General features: G+C 39.1%; 1 protein-coding gene and 2 long non-coding RNA genes across 5 annotated transcripts in view; 2 read left to right on the top strand and 1 right to left on the bottom strand.

Annotated features, from left to right (window-relative positions):
* Positions 1-11: 11 nt before the first annotated feature.
* Positions 12-771, bottom strand: LOC144339399 (uncharacterized). The gene is made up of 2 exons (XR_013414383.1): positions 637-771; positions 12-220 (listed from the first exon to the last, which is right to left on the bottom strand). It is a non-coding gene; the product is annotated as an uncharacterized LOC144339399 (long non-coding RNA).
* A 13-nt stretch (positions 772-784) lies between these two features.
* FAM162A (family with sequence similarity 162 member A) overlaps positions 785-14,550 on the top strand; it is a 28,610-nt gene continuing 14,844 nt past the window's right edge. Inside the window, exons 1-2 of one of the 3 annotated variants that reach the window (XM_015129915.3) lie at positions 785-973; positions 4,100-4,151. In XM_015129915.3, the coding sequence (XP_014985401.1) occupies positions 800-973; positions 4,100-4,151 (226 nt within the window). In that variant the 5' untranslated portion in view covers positions 785-799. 3 annotated transcript variants of the gene reach the window in all.
* Positions 9,969-13,568, top strand: LOC144339398 (uncharacterized). Its single transcript, XR_013414382.1, has 2 exons — positions 9,969-10,089; positions 10,341-13,568. It is a non-coding gene; the product is annotated as an uncharacterized LOC144339398 (long non-coding RNA).

The following is a 14,550-nucleotide window of genomic DNA, read 5'->3' as shown; positions in this document are numbered from 1 at the left end:
TTAGGAAAGCTGAGTGCAAGACTTGACTTCTACGTGGTCCGCATCCACCTCGAAACCTGTCACCCTGCTGTCCTAACCCCTTTAACATGCCCTCCTGGAACTGGGCCAGATGCATGGATCAAAGATTGTCAGAACTTGAAGGGGCTGTTTACTCCAATCTCATCTTCACAAAAGGGAAACAATTTCCTTGTCGTTCCCCTACCAGGTCGTTGAAAGAAATCTAGGCAAGTGAGGCCTAATACCTCTCACTCCAGTGCCTATCTTCCTCCCTCGACCCTGGAGCAGAAGGGTCTTTGTTCAGAATTTGGGACCACTAAGAAACGTCAAAGAAAAAACGGCATTTCTGGCAGAGTGGGTGGGTATGAGTAAGGTGTTTAGGATGGAGATGATCAAATGTTTTTAGAAAATAGGTAAATAGAAAACAAATTGAAAACATACACGTTAATTTCTCAGATTTGCCTGAGGGATGCTCCAAAGCCAAAAGGTCACTGAGCACTGAGTCTAATTACGTGTTTTCTGATAAAAGCGTATGTTCATTGAAAACACTGGAAGAGCGGCATACTGGAATACTGGTTTATCTGGTGTATTTCGGGCGTTTACAGCTCACGAAAGTTGCACTTTTCCCTTCTATTTCACACAGGTCCTTCCATGGATGCATATCCGCTAGGGCAAGAACCCACGGCGCCACACTCCACAAGACCATTTCCAAAACTGGCTCGGAACGCGGCGCCAGGGGCACTAGGCTGGCGCCGCCGGTCTCCAGCGCGTCGCGCACGTCCTGCACGCCCCGCACTGGCGCATGCCGGTCCACAGCGTCGCGCACGCCCCACCCCCTGCGCCGCCTGCGTCCTTCCCTCTCCAGCACTGGGTGACATTGAGCTCACTAGCGCCGCCGTCCCCGGCGAAGTTCTGCGCTGGTCGGCGGAGTAGTAGGTGGCCATGGGGACCCTCCGCGGTCTGCTCCTGGCAGCGGGTGAGACGCCGGTCGGGCTATGGGAGGTAGGGCAGCTGGCCCGGCCGCTGCGGGTGGGGGAATCCTGAAGCCTTCCTAGGCCCCAGAGTGGCTCCATTCCATGACGCACTTTCTCGGTTGCTCGGAATCCTGCCTCCTTAGTGTCAGTGTGGGAGAGAACTAGGTGAGCAGCTACTGATAGACATTGGAGACTGCCCGTGAGTTACCCTCATCTCCATCCACTCAGCTCCCACCAATTTAACTGCCCACGTGCCTACCCTTCTCCCCACCCCAGTCCTCAGACTCCCCTGAGCTCAGTCTGTGAAACACCTACTATCCCTAGACTTCCCTTTTACCCATTCATTCAGCTTTCCACCCTAACCACCCCTATCTGTTGCTCTACTTGAGTCTTCCCTCTTCCCTGCCCCTTCCTCTCTGGAGTTTATCCCAGAAAACCTCCAGTCTGAAGTTTCCCCACTCATTAAATGTCTGATTAGGCCAAGGATTTAGGTCTTACAGATTAATAATAATTATTTTCTTAAAATGGAGGATACATTACTTTTAAACACTTATACAATTAATTGATTCGAATTTCTTGGAGGAAAGTGTGTAATTGAAGGATCTGCAGTTTGTTTTGGTGGTAGACATTTGTGTGATGACTGTTTTGGACTTAGGTAATGAAAACTCTTGGGAGGACCAGCAGAGCCTTGGCATAGTAGGGGTTGAGAAATCAGAGGGCTTGCATTTTGCCTCTTTTCTAGGTACCAGAGATCTTTTGTTCAATGGCGCTACATTATTAAAAAGTTGTTAATTCAATTTTTAAAGGAAAAATAGCCCCAAACTTGGCTATTCAAATAATATAAATGTATATTGTAAATGTAAATGAAATAATGCAAAAAAAAAAGTGAATGTTGCATAGTTTCACAAGTTTGGTATATAACCCTCCCCACCCCAAGGTTATCCTTTACACAGCTTATCTGATGTTCCAGTGGAGAATGGACTGGAAAACATGTCTCAAACTAAGGAGTATTATTATATTTGCTTCCTTTAAAAGCAAACACTTTCTCCACTAAAATCCTCAGTACTATGATTGATTTTATTGATTTTGTCAGTTTTGTTGAACTAATTCACCTAAAATATCTTCTGTACATCATATTAACCATTATAAAGCTTTTCAACAAGGCAAGTGAAAGGATCGTTGCTCTGTAAAAAAGTTAAAATGGACTGCAGGAAAAGAACTTTGACATCTTGGAACTAATACTGAGTGTATTGTAAGTAGTTCACCTTCTTGCTTTGATAGTATATTTATGCATCTTGAAAATTCCAAAGCCTCTCTGCAAACTTCTGATATGTGAAAACTTCACTATTGACCACTTAACCAAAGCAGAATTCCTTGAGTGGTTTAAGAACAAGTTATTTTACTTCAGATATAAAATGTTTAATAGCACACTAAGGATGTTATATGAGCAGCTCTCTCCATATGATCTTCCACGAATATCTGATGCTTTGTGAGCAACTCCAGAACAACCTACTGCCTTTCACCCACTTCCTAGCTAAACACTTTCATATACATTATTTTGTTGGATGGATTTCTCATAGCAGCCCTCTCAGGTGAGTCTTACTCCTCCCACACTTTATAAGTGAAGAAACATAGGTTAGAGATGACTTGTCCAGGATCACTTTGCCAGCAAATGTTAGAGCCAGGATAGGAGTCGGTACCCTCTAATTCTGGAATTTTTGTGCTTTTTGCTGTTGTTCAAACTGTTCATTCAGGGGCTGTGCGTGTATGAATTTGTCATGACTAATTGGGTCTCAATCTGAAATGAAAGAGTCATGAAATGCAGATTTAGTTCTGAAATGCAAGTACATCTTCATGTGCAAATGGCTTTTCAAGAAAGAAGACTGATTTAATAAGCAGCCTTAGCCAAAGGAATGATAGATCAAATAGAAATGTAGGCCCAGTGTGGTGGCTCACGCCTGCCATCCCAGCACTTTGGGAGGCTGATACCGGAGGATTGCTTGAGACCAGGAGTTTGAGACCAACCTGGCTAACTTAGCAAGAGCCTGTCTCTCCGAAAAGCTTTTACAAATCAGCTGGGCATGGTGGCTCAAACCCGTGGTCTCAGCTACTCAGGAAGCTGAGGCAAGAAGATCACTTGAGCCCAGAAGTTTGAGGCTGCATTGGGCTATAATACAGTCATGCTACCACACTCCAGTCTGGGCAACAGAGTGAGACCCTGTCTCTGGGGAAAAAAAAAAAAAAGCATAATCTAGGCGTCCCTTATTTATCCAGAATATTTGGAATAAGATTCTCTACATAAGTGAAATTTCAGATGATCAAAACTTAACCTTATAAATGACGGACCTTTACTTTTGTTTCTGTTGGCAATCTTTGGTATACTCCCTTAGCAAACAATATAGCAAACATAATATAGGCTTTTATGAGCTCGAATTTGTTATTTTGTAGATGTAGTTGTAGATACAGATCAGGGTTGTTAAGTTGTGGTACTGGACACTTCCATGTTTGAGAGGTCCTGTGAACTTCTCAAATTTTTATGATTGTGTACCATTTTTGAGAGAGAGGGTCCATAACTTGTATCTGCTACTCAGAGCAGTTCATGCTCTTTAAGTTAAAAAGCACTGATACAGATGATTAGGAACTAAATGGCCATTTACCCACACTATGCTGGGTTTCATGAGGGTAAACACTAGATCTGTTTTGTTTTTACTCAATCCTTACCACTTACTGGTGTTCAGCTCATAGTAGACAGGCAATGCATATTTTTTGGACGAAGGACGCTAGGACATATCTTGGAACATGCTGCAAATATAAGGTGAGTTTTCACACCTCTTTTCTCCTGAAAGAATAAAATAGATATAACTTTTAGGATATTGTATCTTTCTACAGAATGATTATTAGTTCAAAGGAATAGAATGACCTTACAAGAATGTTTCTTCTTGAAAGAAAGTTTTGCTGCCCTAAACTCTGTTGACTGGTCAGATTTGAAAATGAATTTATTATCGTCATTATTGTTACCAATGTAATGGACTATGGGCTGCCTTCCTTTTAGTTTAACTGACATTTCAGAGCATTAGAGTAGAGAGATATCTTAGAATTCAGGTAATCTAGTCCTCTAATTTTTACAGATGAGGAAACTTAAGGGCCAAGAAGGGAATCGGCTTGCTAAGGATCACACAGGTACAGACCTGGGACATAGCCAATATCCCCTGGCTCCCATTCTGATTTTATTTCTATCACATTCTGCTACCTTATTGTTCTGTTTGTTCTTGCTAACCAACCTTAAATGAGAACATACCCATTTTAACTACCCCCACCTTTGGCTTTGCTCATTGCTCCTCTCCAGGTCTTACCAAGTATTTATTGAGTACACAATGAATGCCTTGTATGTATATTGTGAAGGCTCTAAAATGAATGGACTGCACCACTCCTATGGCTGATTTATTGCAGTGAACAAACAAACATATAATACACCAGAAAAACCTATACAAAACAGTATATATATAAAGCTTTAGATTACAGACCAGATTATAAGTGCTGCTGTGGTGTCCTGGAGCCACTGACTTTGTGCATGTCTCTTCCCAATTTCATATTCGGTGATGTTACATTAGTAGCTTAAGATCTGCTATGGTAAGGGTTATTGGCAAACACTACAAATCAGGACTTGTCTCCACTGGCCCCCTCCAGTATACCATCGGCTTCAAGAATTCTGAGATTCTTGAAGGCTCCATTGAAACAAAGGGGTTTGAGAGTGATGTGAGCACATGTAGGGGCGGTAATGAGTCTGAAAAAGGCTACGAGAGGAAAGATTACCTTGGATTTTGATCAGGAGGTAATAGGAGATAAAGTGTGGTGTTTGGAGAAGTTTGAACCAAATGAATTTGAACCAAAAAAACCTTTTAGCAGGAGAAGTAATACAAGAAACATTTCTGGAAAATTAACACAGTAACTACATACTAGTTAAACTGCTGCTACCTATGAAGATGTTACAGTAACTGATGTGTGAGGTGATGATGGAAATAACAAAGGAATATATTCAGGAAGTGTCTTGAAGAAAGGATGAGTTTGGAGATACTGAGTAAGGAAGGACTTAAAGACAAGTTTTTTAATGTTGAGGACTACGGAAGCATTGCCTCATTGTCAGAAATAAGAAAGTTGGAAAAATAATCAGAAATGCCATCAAAGATTTGTGTTAGTTTGGCAGAGAAGATAGCACATTATTGAGTAGGTTTAGGTGGCATTGAGTTATAGGTGGTGAGAGGTTGAAGACCTGAGGGCAAAGGAAGAGTAAAGTTATGGAGATAAAGATATGGGAGCAATTAGTCTGGAGTGGATTTTTAAAACAGAATGGATGAGTGCTTTTAGCACAGAATAGAAACAAGGACTAAGCCTTGGAGGTGTGACATAGGAACTGGGAAAGAAGACGTTAAAGAAGATAGGTCATAGAGGTTGGAGATGAAGTGAGAGAATATGGTGGTACAATGTAAGAAGGCATTGAATCCTTGTAGAAGGATGAGATCAGTAGAGTCATATGGCCACAAAAATGGCAAGAATAGAGTCAGAAGGGCTAATGATGAGAATCTAAAAAAATGTATTGGTATGACTAGAAAGAGGTTACTAATGTTGGTAGAGTAATTTTATTAAAATGATTGGAGAAGGAAACATTGTAGCAAAATAAAGTGTGGGTGGTGAAGTGAAGTAGTGGATACATGCCATTTATTCAATCATTTGAGCTATGAAAAAGAGAAATTAGAATTTTATTAATAGGACCTGGCCAGGCGCGGTGGCTCAAGCCTGTAATCCCAGCACTTTGGGAGGCCAAGACGGGCGGATCATGAGGTCAGGAGATGGAGACCATCCTGGCTAACACGGTGAAACCCCGTCTCTACTAAAAAAAATACAAAAAACTAGCCGAGTGAGGTGGCGGGCGCCTGTAGTCCCAGCTGCTCGGGAGGCTGAGGCAGGAGAATGGCGTGAACCCAGGAGGCGGAGCTTGCAGTGAGCCGAGATCACGCCACTGCACTCCAGCCTGGGCGATAGAGCGAGACTCCGTCTCAAAAAAAAAAAAAAAAAAAACAAAAAAAAAACAGGACCTGTTGAGAACAAGTGAATGCTTTGTCCAACATAGTGGACCTTCAGTGTTATTGTAGGGTAATAAGACAGAATTTTCACTAACTACTAGTAGAAGTTACTGGAGAAGTAGTCAGCCTTTCTGGAAAGTAGTTTAGATAGATAGATAGATAGATAGATAGATAGATAGATAGATAGATAGATAGATAGATAGGATAGAGATGTAGATAGATTAGATAGATAGATAGATAGATAGATAGATAGATAGATAGATAGATAAGATAGAGATATAGATGGAACCTTAAAGGGTTTCATACACTTTTACCCTTCACTTCCAGAATTTTGTTCTAAGAAAATAATTAGAAGTACCATCAAAGATGTATGTAGAGAACTGTTCATTGAAACATCACTTATAATAGTGAAAAATTGGAAACAAATCAAGTTGTAGGGAATTACTACATTCAGGATATAGCTGTGTGTTGGGTGTTATACAGCTACTAAAATTATTAATATCTTGGAAAGTATTTGTGACATAGCAAGATACAGGATTATCTGATTATGAAAAATGTATATGTTGTATGTAAGTATAGGAAAGGTCTGAAAAGAAATATTAATGCACCAAGTTGTTATCCCTAAGTGGTGTTATTATGAGTGCTTTTATTTTTCTTCACATATTTTTTTAACCTGCAAATTTTCTTTAATGAACAAGTGTTACTTTTATAATTTAAAGTTTATTTTACAAAAAGTTTTTTACATAATAACATGGTGTATAACAACTTGGTGGTACAAAGGTTTTTACATAGCGAGACCCCATCTCTACAAAACAGATTTTTTTAATTAGCCAGACATGGTGGCATCTGCCTATGGTCCCAACTACTACAGAAGATGATACAGGAGGATCGCTTGGGCCCAGGAGTTCAAAGTTACAGTGAGCTATGATCGCTCCACTGCACTTTACCCTGGGTGACAAAGTGAGACCTTGTCTCTAAAAAAAAAAAAAAAAAAAAAAATTAGGTTTTTTAGTTTTGATTTTAAAAATGGGGGAAATAACATTTGGCAGGAAAAAGGCAGTGGAAAATAAGGATAAGTTTGGTACAACATCCCTCAGGAGAGGGATTACTTCTTAAGAATGAAGGAAGACTGGTATTTCTCCAAGCCTGCAGGGAAGGATGAGAAAACGGATATTGGGAGTCTGTTTCTGTCACAAAGCCCAGGTCAACAGCTAAGGCCTAGAGAGTTTCAAATAGCCACTCTGGGGAGTGGGTTGTAATATTGATCCTCTGATTCCCAGAGAGTTGTCATATCTCCAGTCACATCACCTATGGTTCTCTCCAAGAGGACCTTGAAAGATTCTGAGAAAGAAAAAGCATCCCTACCTTTCCTCACTATCTATCATGGGGTTAGAAAGGATATTTATGGAAAGGAGGGGACTACCAGGAGAAAAGCTGGTATTTCAACCAGCCTCACCCTGGCTGACCACTATAGCCTCCAGCTAGCAATAATATTTCTGAGGCACTGGTTTTCAAATTATGGGTCCCCCATAGCAGAAGTGTCACCATTACCTGGGCAATTGTTATAACTGCACATTCTCAGGTTCTGTCCATACTTACTGTATCAGTGGGGTACAGTAATCTGTTTCACGGGTCCCCCAGCTGATTTTGATAGATAAAAAAGTTTGAGAACCTTTACTCTTAAGATTAGCCATTTGCCACCCAGAGCCTTAGAGACAGCTGTGAGGCTTCATCTTAACTTCCTGCTAGGACCCTGGAGACACAGAACTTGTCAGCCAGGGACAAGCTGCAAGTCCAGCCAGAGGGTTAAAGGGCTGTTTTTCTTTTGGTTTGTATGTTTTTAATCGTGATCCACCAAAGGATGGAAAATGTCTGGCTTGGGCATCTGGTCAATATATTCTGTCTCTTTGAGAGAAAACGAAGGTCTTAGTAATGATATTAAAGCTTGTTTATACTGTCATGTTGTTATAATTGCAAAATAAAAACCAAGACCACATCAAATACTTCAGACATTTTTTAGTGATAACTTTTCTACATTTTAAATTTTATTTTATTTTATTTTTGAGAGAAGGTCTGGCTCTATCACCCAGGCTGGAGTGCAGTGGCATGATCTCAGCTCTCTGCAAGCTCCGCCTCCAGGGCTCAAGCCATCTTCCTGCCTCAGCCTCCTGAGTAGCTGGGACCACAGGCACATGCCACTGTGCCCAGCTCATTTTTGTATTTTTTGTAGAGATAGGGTTTCACTATGTACTGATAAAATTTTTAAAAATATTTTTTGAGCAAGACCTTGTCTTTAAAAAAATATTTTTTACATTAGTCTATTATTCTAATATCTATAATAAGATAATATTCGTATGTTTTAATCAGCATTTATACTGTAGGGAGGTAAAAGTTATTAGCATACAATATGAAGTTGTAGTAAGAAAAAGTTGGGAGATATAGTCTGATCTAGGTGAACCTCTCATGTCTCCAAGTTCCTACCCCCCATGGCTACCTCAGGTACCTCTGACATCAAATTCTACTTGTCTTCCCATTATTCATTCTGTTCTGGCCATACTGGCCTCCTCTTTATGGGCTCTAGAATCTTTTAGGGTCTTTGCATTTATAATTCTTTCTGTTTGGAATATTCTTCCACCAGATAGCTGCATAGCTAGCCCTTGCTTCCCTTCAAGAGTGACATTCTCACAGAGGACTTCCTAACTACCCTATATAAAATTTCATACACAGCCCATTCCAAACATATACTTCATGTCCCCATTGTTTATTTTTTTTCTCTCTGGCACTGAGTATCTAACATATATATATATATATATAACTTTTTCCCCAGTATAATGCAAGTTCTATTGGCACAGATTTTTATCTTTTTTGTATATTTCCTAAAACAATGCCTGGCACATAGGAAGTACTTTGTTGAATGAATATCTCCAGCATACATTGATGTCACTGATAGTAAGTATACTTGTTAGCATTTTTTGCTGTATTATTTCTCAAACTGAGCTAGCTGAGAGGCGGTTTGTCTTCTGTTCTCCTAAACTGCCTTTGTTCTAATTAGGAGAGATGGGGAGGGACAGCTGTCTTACAAAATAATTATTGATTCTTTTTCTGTTTAAAGAGCAGAGTCCTCCTAGCTTGCTGCCAGTTAACCTTGTTCCTTTTGTAAGTGCCTGCCAAAGGAGGAATGGGACAGCATTGTGTGAGATGGGGCCTTGTAGGTCACATTAAACCAGTGGTTTTCTGGGGAGATGAAAAAGTCCTGGAGATGGATAGTAGTAATTAGTTGCACAGCAGTGTAAATGTACTTAACGCCACTGAATTGAACACTTAAAAATAATTAAAATAGTAAATTTTATGTTACGTATGTTTAACCACATCTTAGGGGAGAGAAACTCCTAGGTTCTCAAAGTATAGTCCAGAACCAGCAGTAGCAGCATCACCTAGGAACTTGTTAGAAATGCGAATTCACAGCCTCCATTACAGAACTGTGGATGCAGAAACTGGAGGTAGGCAGCCTCATGATTTGTGTTTTAACAAGGCATTCCTCTGATTCACACTAAAACACTAAAGTTTGAGGATCACAAGATTTAATAATTGTGTCTTAATCCTCAGTGCTATTAAAAGCTGTTGAAGAGTTTCATAGACTTTTCCCATTGCCTCATAACTGCATAATTACCTTTATCAGAAATCCTAACTATATTTGGGTAAAATTGAAAAGTGTTCTAGAAGCATTTTATTGAAGTTAATGTTTTACATAATATTTTTTAAAAAACAAACTTAACACAGAGCCTGCTGTGTTTCAAGTGTCTTACCAGATGCTCCCATATTTGCTTTTCCATTTAACCCTCAAATCAGCTTTGGTACAAGAAACACTGCATTATCCACATTTTAAATGAGGAAACAAGCTAAAAGCAATTAATTTATCTCCTTTCCACTAGGTATTACAGATGTTGTGCTTACCAGACCCAGGCAAAGCGTTCTGGGATTTATAGCCCTGAAAAAGGAAATAAATGAGGCCTTTTATGAAAAAGACCATGTGGCAGGTAACCACAGTTAGAGATTCCAACTTCAGATGTGTCAAGAGTAAGGACCTCTGAAAATCCATTTTTACCTAAAAGCAATGATAACACTGCCGGAAGTTGGCAGAAGCAACTTTTCCAGAACTCTGGAAAATTACCAGGCATTTGTAACAATCTGAGGAGCATTTATCAAAAAAAAAAAAAAAAGACTGAAATCGTGGTAGGACAGCAAGTCTTGTGGAGTTTTAACTTGCTTTATTCCTGTCTTCTCTCAGCTTCATAATAGCCTTGAAAACCAGCAGCCTCACAAGTCACAGTTGCTTTGAAAACCAGCAGTCGGCCGGGCGCGGTGGCTCAAGCCTGTAATCCCAGCACTTTGGGAGGCCGAGACGGGCGGATCACGAGGTCACGAGATCGAGACCATCCTGGCTAACACAGTGAAACTCCGTCTCTACTAAAAATACAAAAACTTAGCCGGGCGAGGTGGCAGGCGCCTGTAGTCCCAGCTACTCGGGAGGCTAAGGCAGGAGAATGGCATGAACCCGGGAGGCGGAGCTTGCAGTGAGCTGAGATCCGGCCACTGCACTCCAGCCTGGGTGACAGAGCGAGACTCCGTCTCAAAAAAAAAAAAAAAAAAAAAAAAAAGAAAACCAGCAGTCTTGCAGGCACTGAAGAAGGTGGAATGGGTTTAGAGTTCTCCAAAACTTTCAGTTTGAGAATTGTTACTATTTGACTTGTCTGACAGTTCGCTGGAAACCCCATTCATAGGGCTTGTCTTTTTTCACCTGACTTGGAGTTTATTCACTGCAAACAGTGTTTTCCCTGGTGCATTTGTTGAAAATAATCAGCAGCACTTGTTTGACATAACATGGAGTGCGTAACAGCTGTATGCCAAAAATGACATAAACCAGATGAAATGGACACACTTATAGAAAGACAAAAATTACCAAAACTAAGTCAAGAAAAAATAAAAAATCTGAAAAGTCCTATAACAAGAGATTGAACTAGTGATTTTAAAACTTCCTGCAAAGAAAAAGTCCAGGCCCAGATGGCTTCAATTGTGCATTCTACCAAACATTTAAAGAAAAAGATAGAATTAATCTTTCACAAACTCTTCCAAAATACAAAAGAGGAGGGATCACTTCCCAATACATTGGATGAGGCCACATTATCCTCATACCAAACCCCCCCACAAAAAAAAATCTCAAGAAAACTACAGACCCATATAGATCCCTTATGAATATTGATGCAGAAATCCTCAAGAAAATACTACAAAATGAATCCAGTGACATGAAAAATTATAGATTGTGATCAAGTGGGATTTATGCTAAAAATGTAAGGTTAGGACTCCTGACTCAACATCATTCACCATGTTAATAGAATGAAGGAAAAAAACACACAACCACATCAGTAAACACAGAGAAAGCATTTGACGAAATGCAACTTCTCTTCACTATAAACACTTAGAAACTATGAATAGAAAGGCACTTCCTCAACCTGATAAAGGGCATTAAATGAAAAACCTGCAACTAACATCTGACTTAATGGTGAAAGGCCGAATGCTTTTCTGCCATGACATGACAAGGATGTCCATTCTCAACATTTCTATTCAACACTGTACTGGAGGTTCTTGTTAGGGAATTTAGGTAGGAAAAACAGTAAGTGGCAAAAGAAGTAAAACTATATTCCCAGATAACATGATCATGTATATAGAAAATCCTAAGGAATACATACACACACATACCCTATTAGACTAAATGTTGAACAGTTTTGCAGTATGCAAGATAAATGGGCAATAAATGATGCAAACATGAAGAAAATTCCAAATTTTATAATAGCATCAAAAAGAATAACGAAGTTTACAACGTACTCTGGAAATTGCAAAAACACTACTGAAAGAAATTAAAGAAGACCCAAATAAATGGAAAGACATCCCATGTTCATGGTTTGAGAGACTTAATATTTTTAAGATGAAAGTATTCCTCAAATTGATCTACAGATTGAACACAATCCCCAACAGAATCCCAGCTGGGGCCTTTGCAGAGATTGGCAAGCTTGTCCTCAAATTCATACAGAAATTTAAGGGACCCTGAGTAGGCAAACTAATCTTTAAAAAGAAAAGCCAAGTTGGATGACTCATACGTCCTGATTAAAAACTACAAAGCTGTAATAATCAAGACTGTGTGGTGCTGGCATAAGGACAGACATCTAGATCAGTGGAATAGAACTGATAGTCCAGAAATATACTCTCATATTTACGGTCAATTGATTTTCTATATTGCGCTAAAACAACTCAGGAAAAGAATAGTCTTTTAAACAAGTGGTGCTGGGAGAACTGGGCATTTACATGCCAAAATATGAATTTGGATCCTTTCCACATAAAGTATACTACTATAACTCAAAATGGATCACAGACGTAAATATTAGAGCTAAAACTCTGAAATTCTAGAATATAGGAGTAAATATTTGTGACCTTGTATATGGCACCAAAAGCTCAAGCAATAAAAGAAAAGATGGATAAACTGGACCTCACCTAAATTAAATTTTTTTATACTTCAAAGGACATCATTAGGATAGTGAAAAGATACTCATGGAATGGGAGACTATATTTGTAAATTATATATCAGATAAGGAAGGAACTCTTACAACTCAAAAAGACATAACCCTACTTAAAAAAAATGGGCAGAGGAACTATATAGGTATTTCTCTGGAGAAGATATGCAAATGGCCAATTAGTACATGAAAAGATCCTCATTATTACTTTTAGATAAATGTAACTTAAGACTACAATGAGATACCACTTCATTCCTACTGGGACAGTTATAATCAAAAAGAACAACAAATGTGGATATGGATGTGAAGACATTGGAACCCTCATATATGAAAATGTGAAATGTTACAGCCACTTGGAAAATGGTCTTGTAATTCCTTAAATTATTAAATGGAGAGTTGTATCACCCAGTTATTTCACCCCTTAGTATATACCCCACAAACGAAAATACATGTTCCTTAAAAACTTGTACACAAATGTTTATAACGACGTTATTCATAATAGCCAAAAAGTGGAAACCACCCAAATGTCCATTAGTTGACTAATGTGTAAACAAACTCTGGTATAGTGGAATAAAATTAGTCAAAAAGGAATCAAGTACTGACAAATGCTACAGCATGGATGAACCTTGAAAATATAAGTAAAAGAAGACAGTCATAAAAGACCACATGTTGTATGATTCCATTTATATAAAATGTCCAGAATATGCAAATCCATAGAGACTGAAATCAAATTAGTGATTTTCTAGGGTTGGGGGAAGGAGGAAACAGGGAATGACTGCTAATGTATTCAGGATTTCTTTCTGGGGTGATGAATGTCTTCTGGAATTAGATAGTAGTGATCAATACACAACTTTGTGAATACATGAAAACCACTGAATTTCACACTTTAAAAGTGAGTTTTATGATAGGGAATTATGTATCAATAAAAGTATTATTTTTAAAATCTTAAACATGAACATATTTCGTGAGAAGTCCACAGTAGTATCTTTTAACTTGTTATGTTCAAAAGATATATATATATTTTTTTAACAGCAAGGGGGAAAAGTGAGGAAATGATGCTTTTCACCATCATTGGGAAAACTGCCTCTGTAACCATGTTTTACTCCTACTGCCTCTCTCACCTCCCCTTACTGCTCCAGACTCTGAGGCTGCAAGACACCCAAATGGGAGTTTGGAACTTCCAAGGCACAGTCTTTTTATCCACTAGCAAATTCGTTTTTAACCACAAAGGTCTGAGGGCACACTCTTACTACATTCAATACACGTCTTGGGCATTCAATTTCTATCATCTAGAGCATCATATAGTGGCAAGGCCCTAGTTAGATTTATCTCTCGTGCCTTTCCAGCTTTCATTTCTGTTCCACTCTTCCATATCCTAGAGACTCAGGGGCTCTTAGATGTCTTCTGATCTCAGGAGCTTATACCAGACCTGGCCCCATCTGCACCACAGTCCCAAGATCAGAATTACTCGCCTTTTCTCCCACCTGATCAAAACTATTTCTGGTTGTCTCTGCTTCTTATTTTAATTAATTAAAATTATTCATGCTAAAGCTGAAGGTAAGAATTCCTAATTAAAACTAATTTCTTAAATGTATTTATTTTATGAAGGTATTTCCTAGCTTTATTCACTGAAAAGGCAAAAACAGTGACAAACTGAAAAAAAACGAGCCCCCCACTAAGGAGTCTCTAAAAACATTTCTTTAAAAGAACCAGAGCCCTTTGGGAGGAATGTGTGATTCCAACTCAGGGGCAGAAAACATTTAAAATCAGTCTAGAATATCTTGTCAGAAAGAAAGCTATCAATGACCACTAAGGATGTGTTGAAAGGACTCAACAGCCAGTTTAGAAGGGTTCCTAATAACTAAAGATGGGATTAAAAGGAACAACTGAAATAGTCTAGAGCACATCACATGTGTAAAAATGCAACATAAG

The sequence above is a fragment of the Macaca mulatta genome, chromosome 2 (genome assembly GCF_049350105.2).
Source record: "Macaca mulatta isolate MMU2019108-1 chromosome 2, T2T-MMU8v2.0, whole genome shotgun sequence".
Taxonomy (NCBI): Eukaryota; Metazoa; Chordata; class Mammalia; order Primates; family Cercopithecidae; genus Macaca; species Macaca mulatta.
This window is presented reverse-complemented; position numbering and strand designations above follow the sequence as displayed.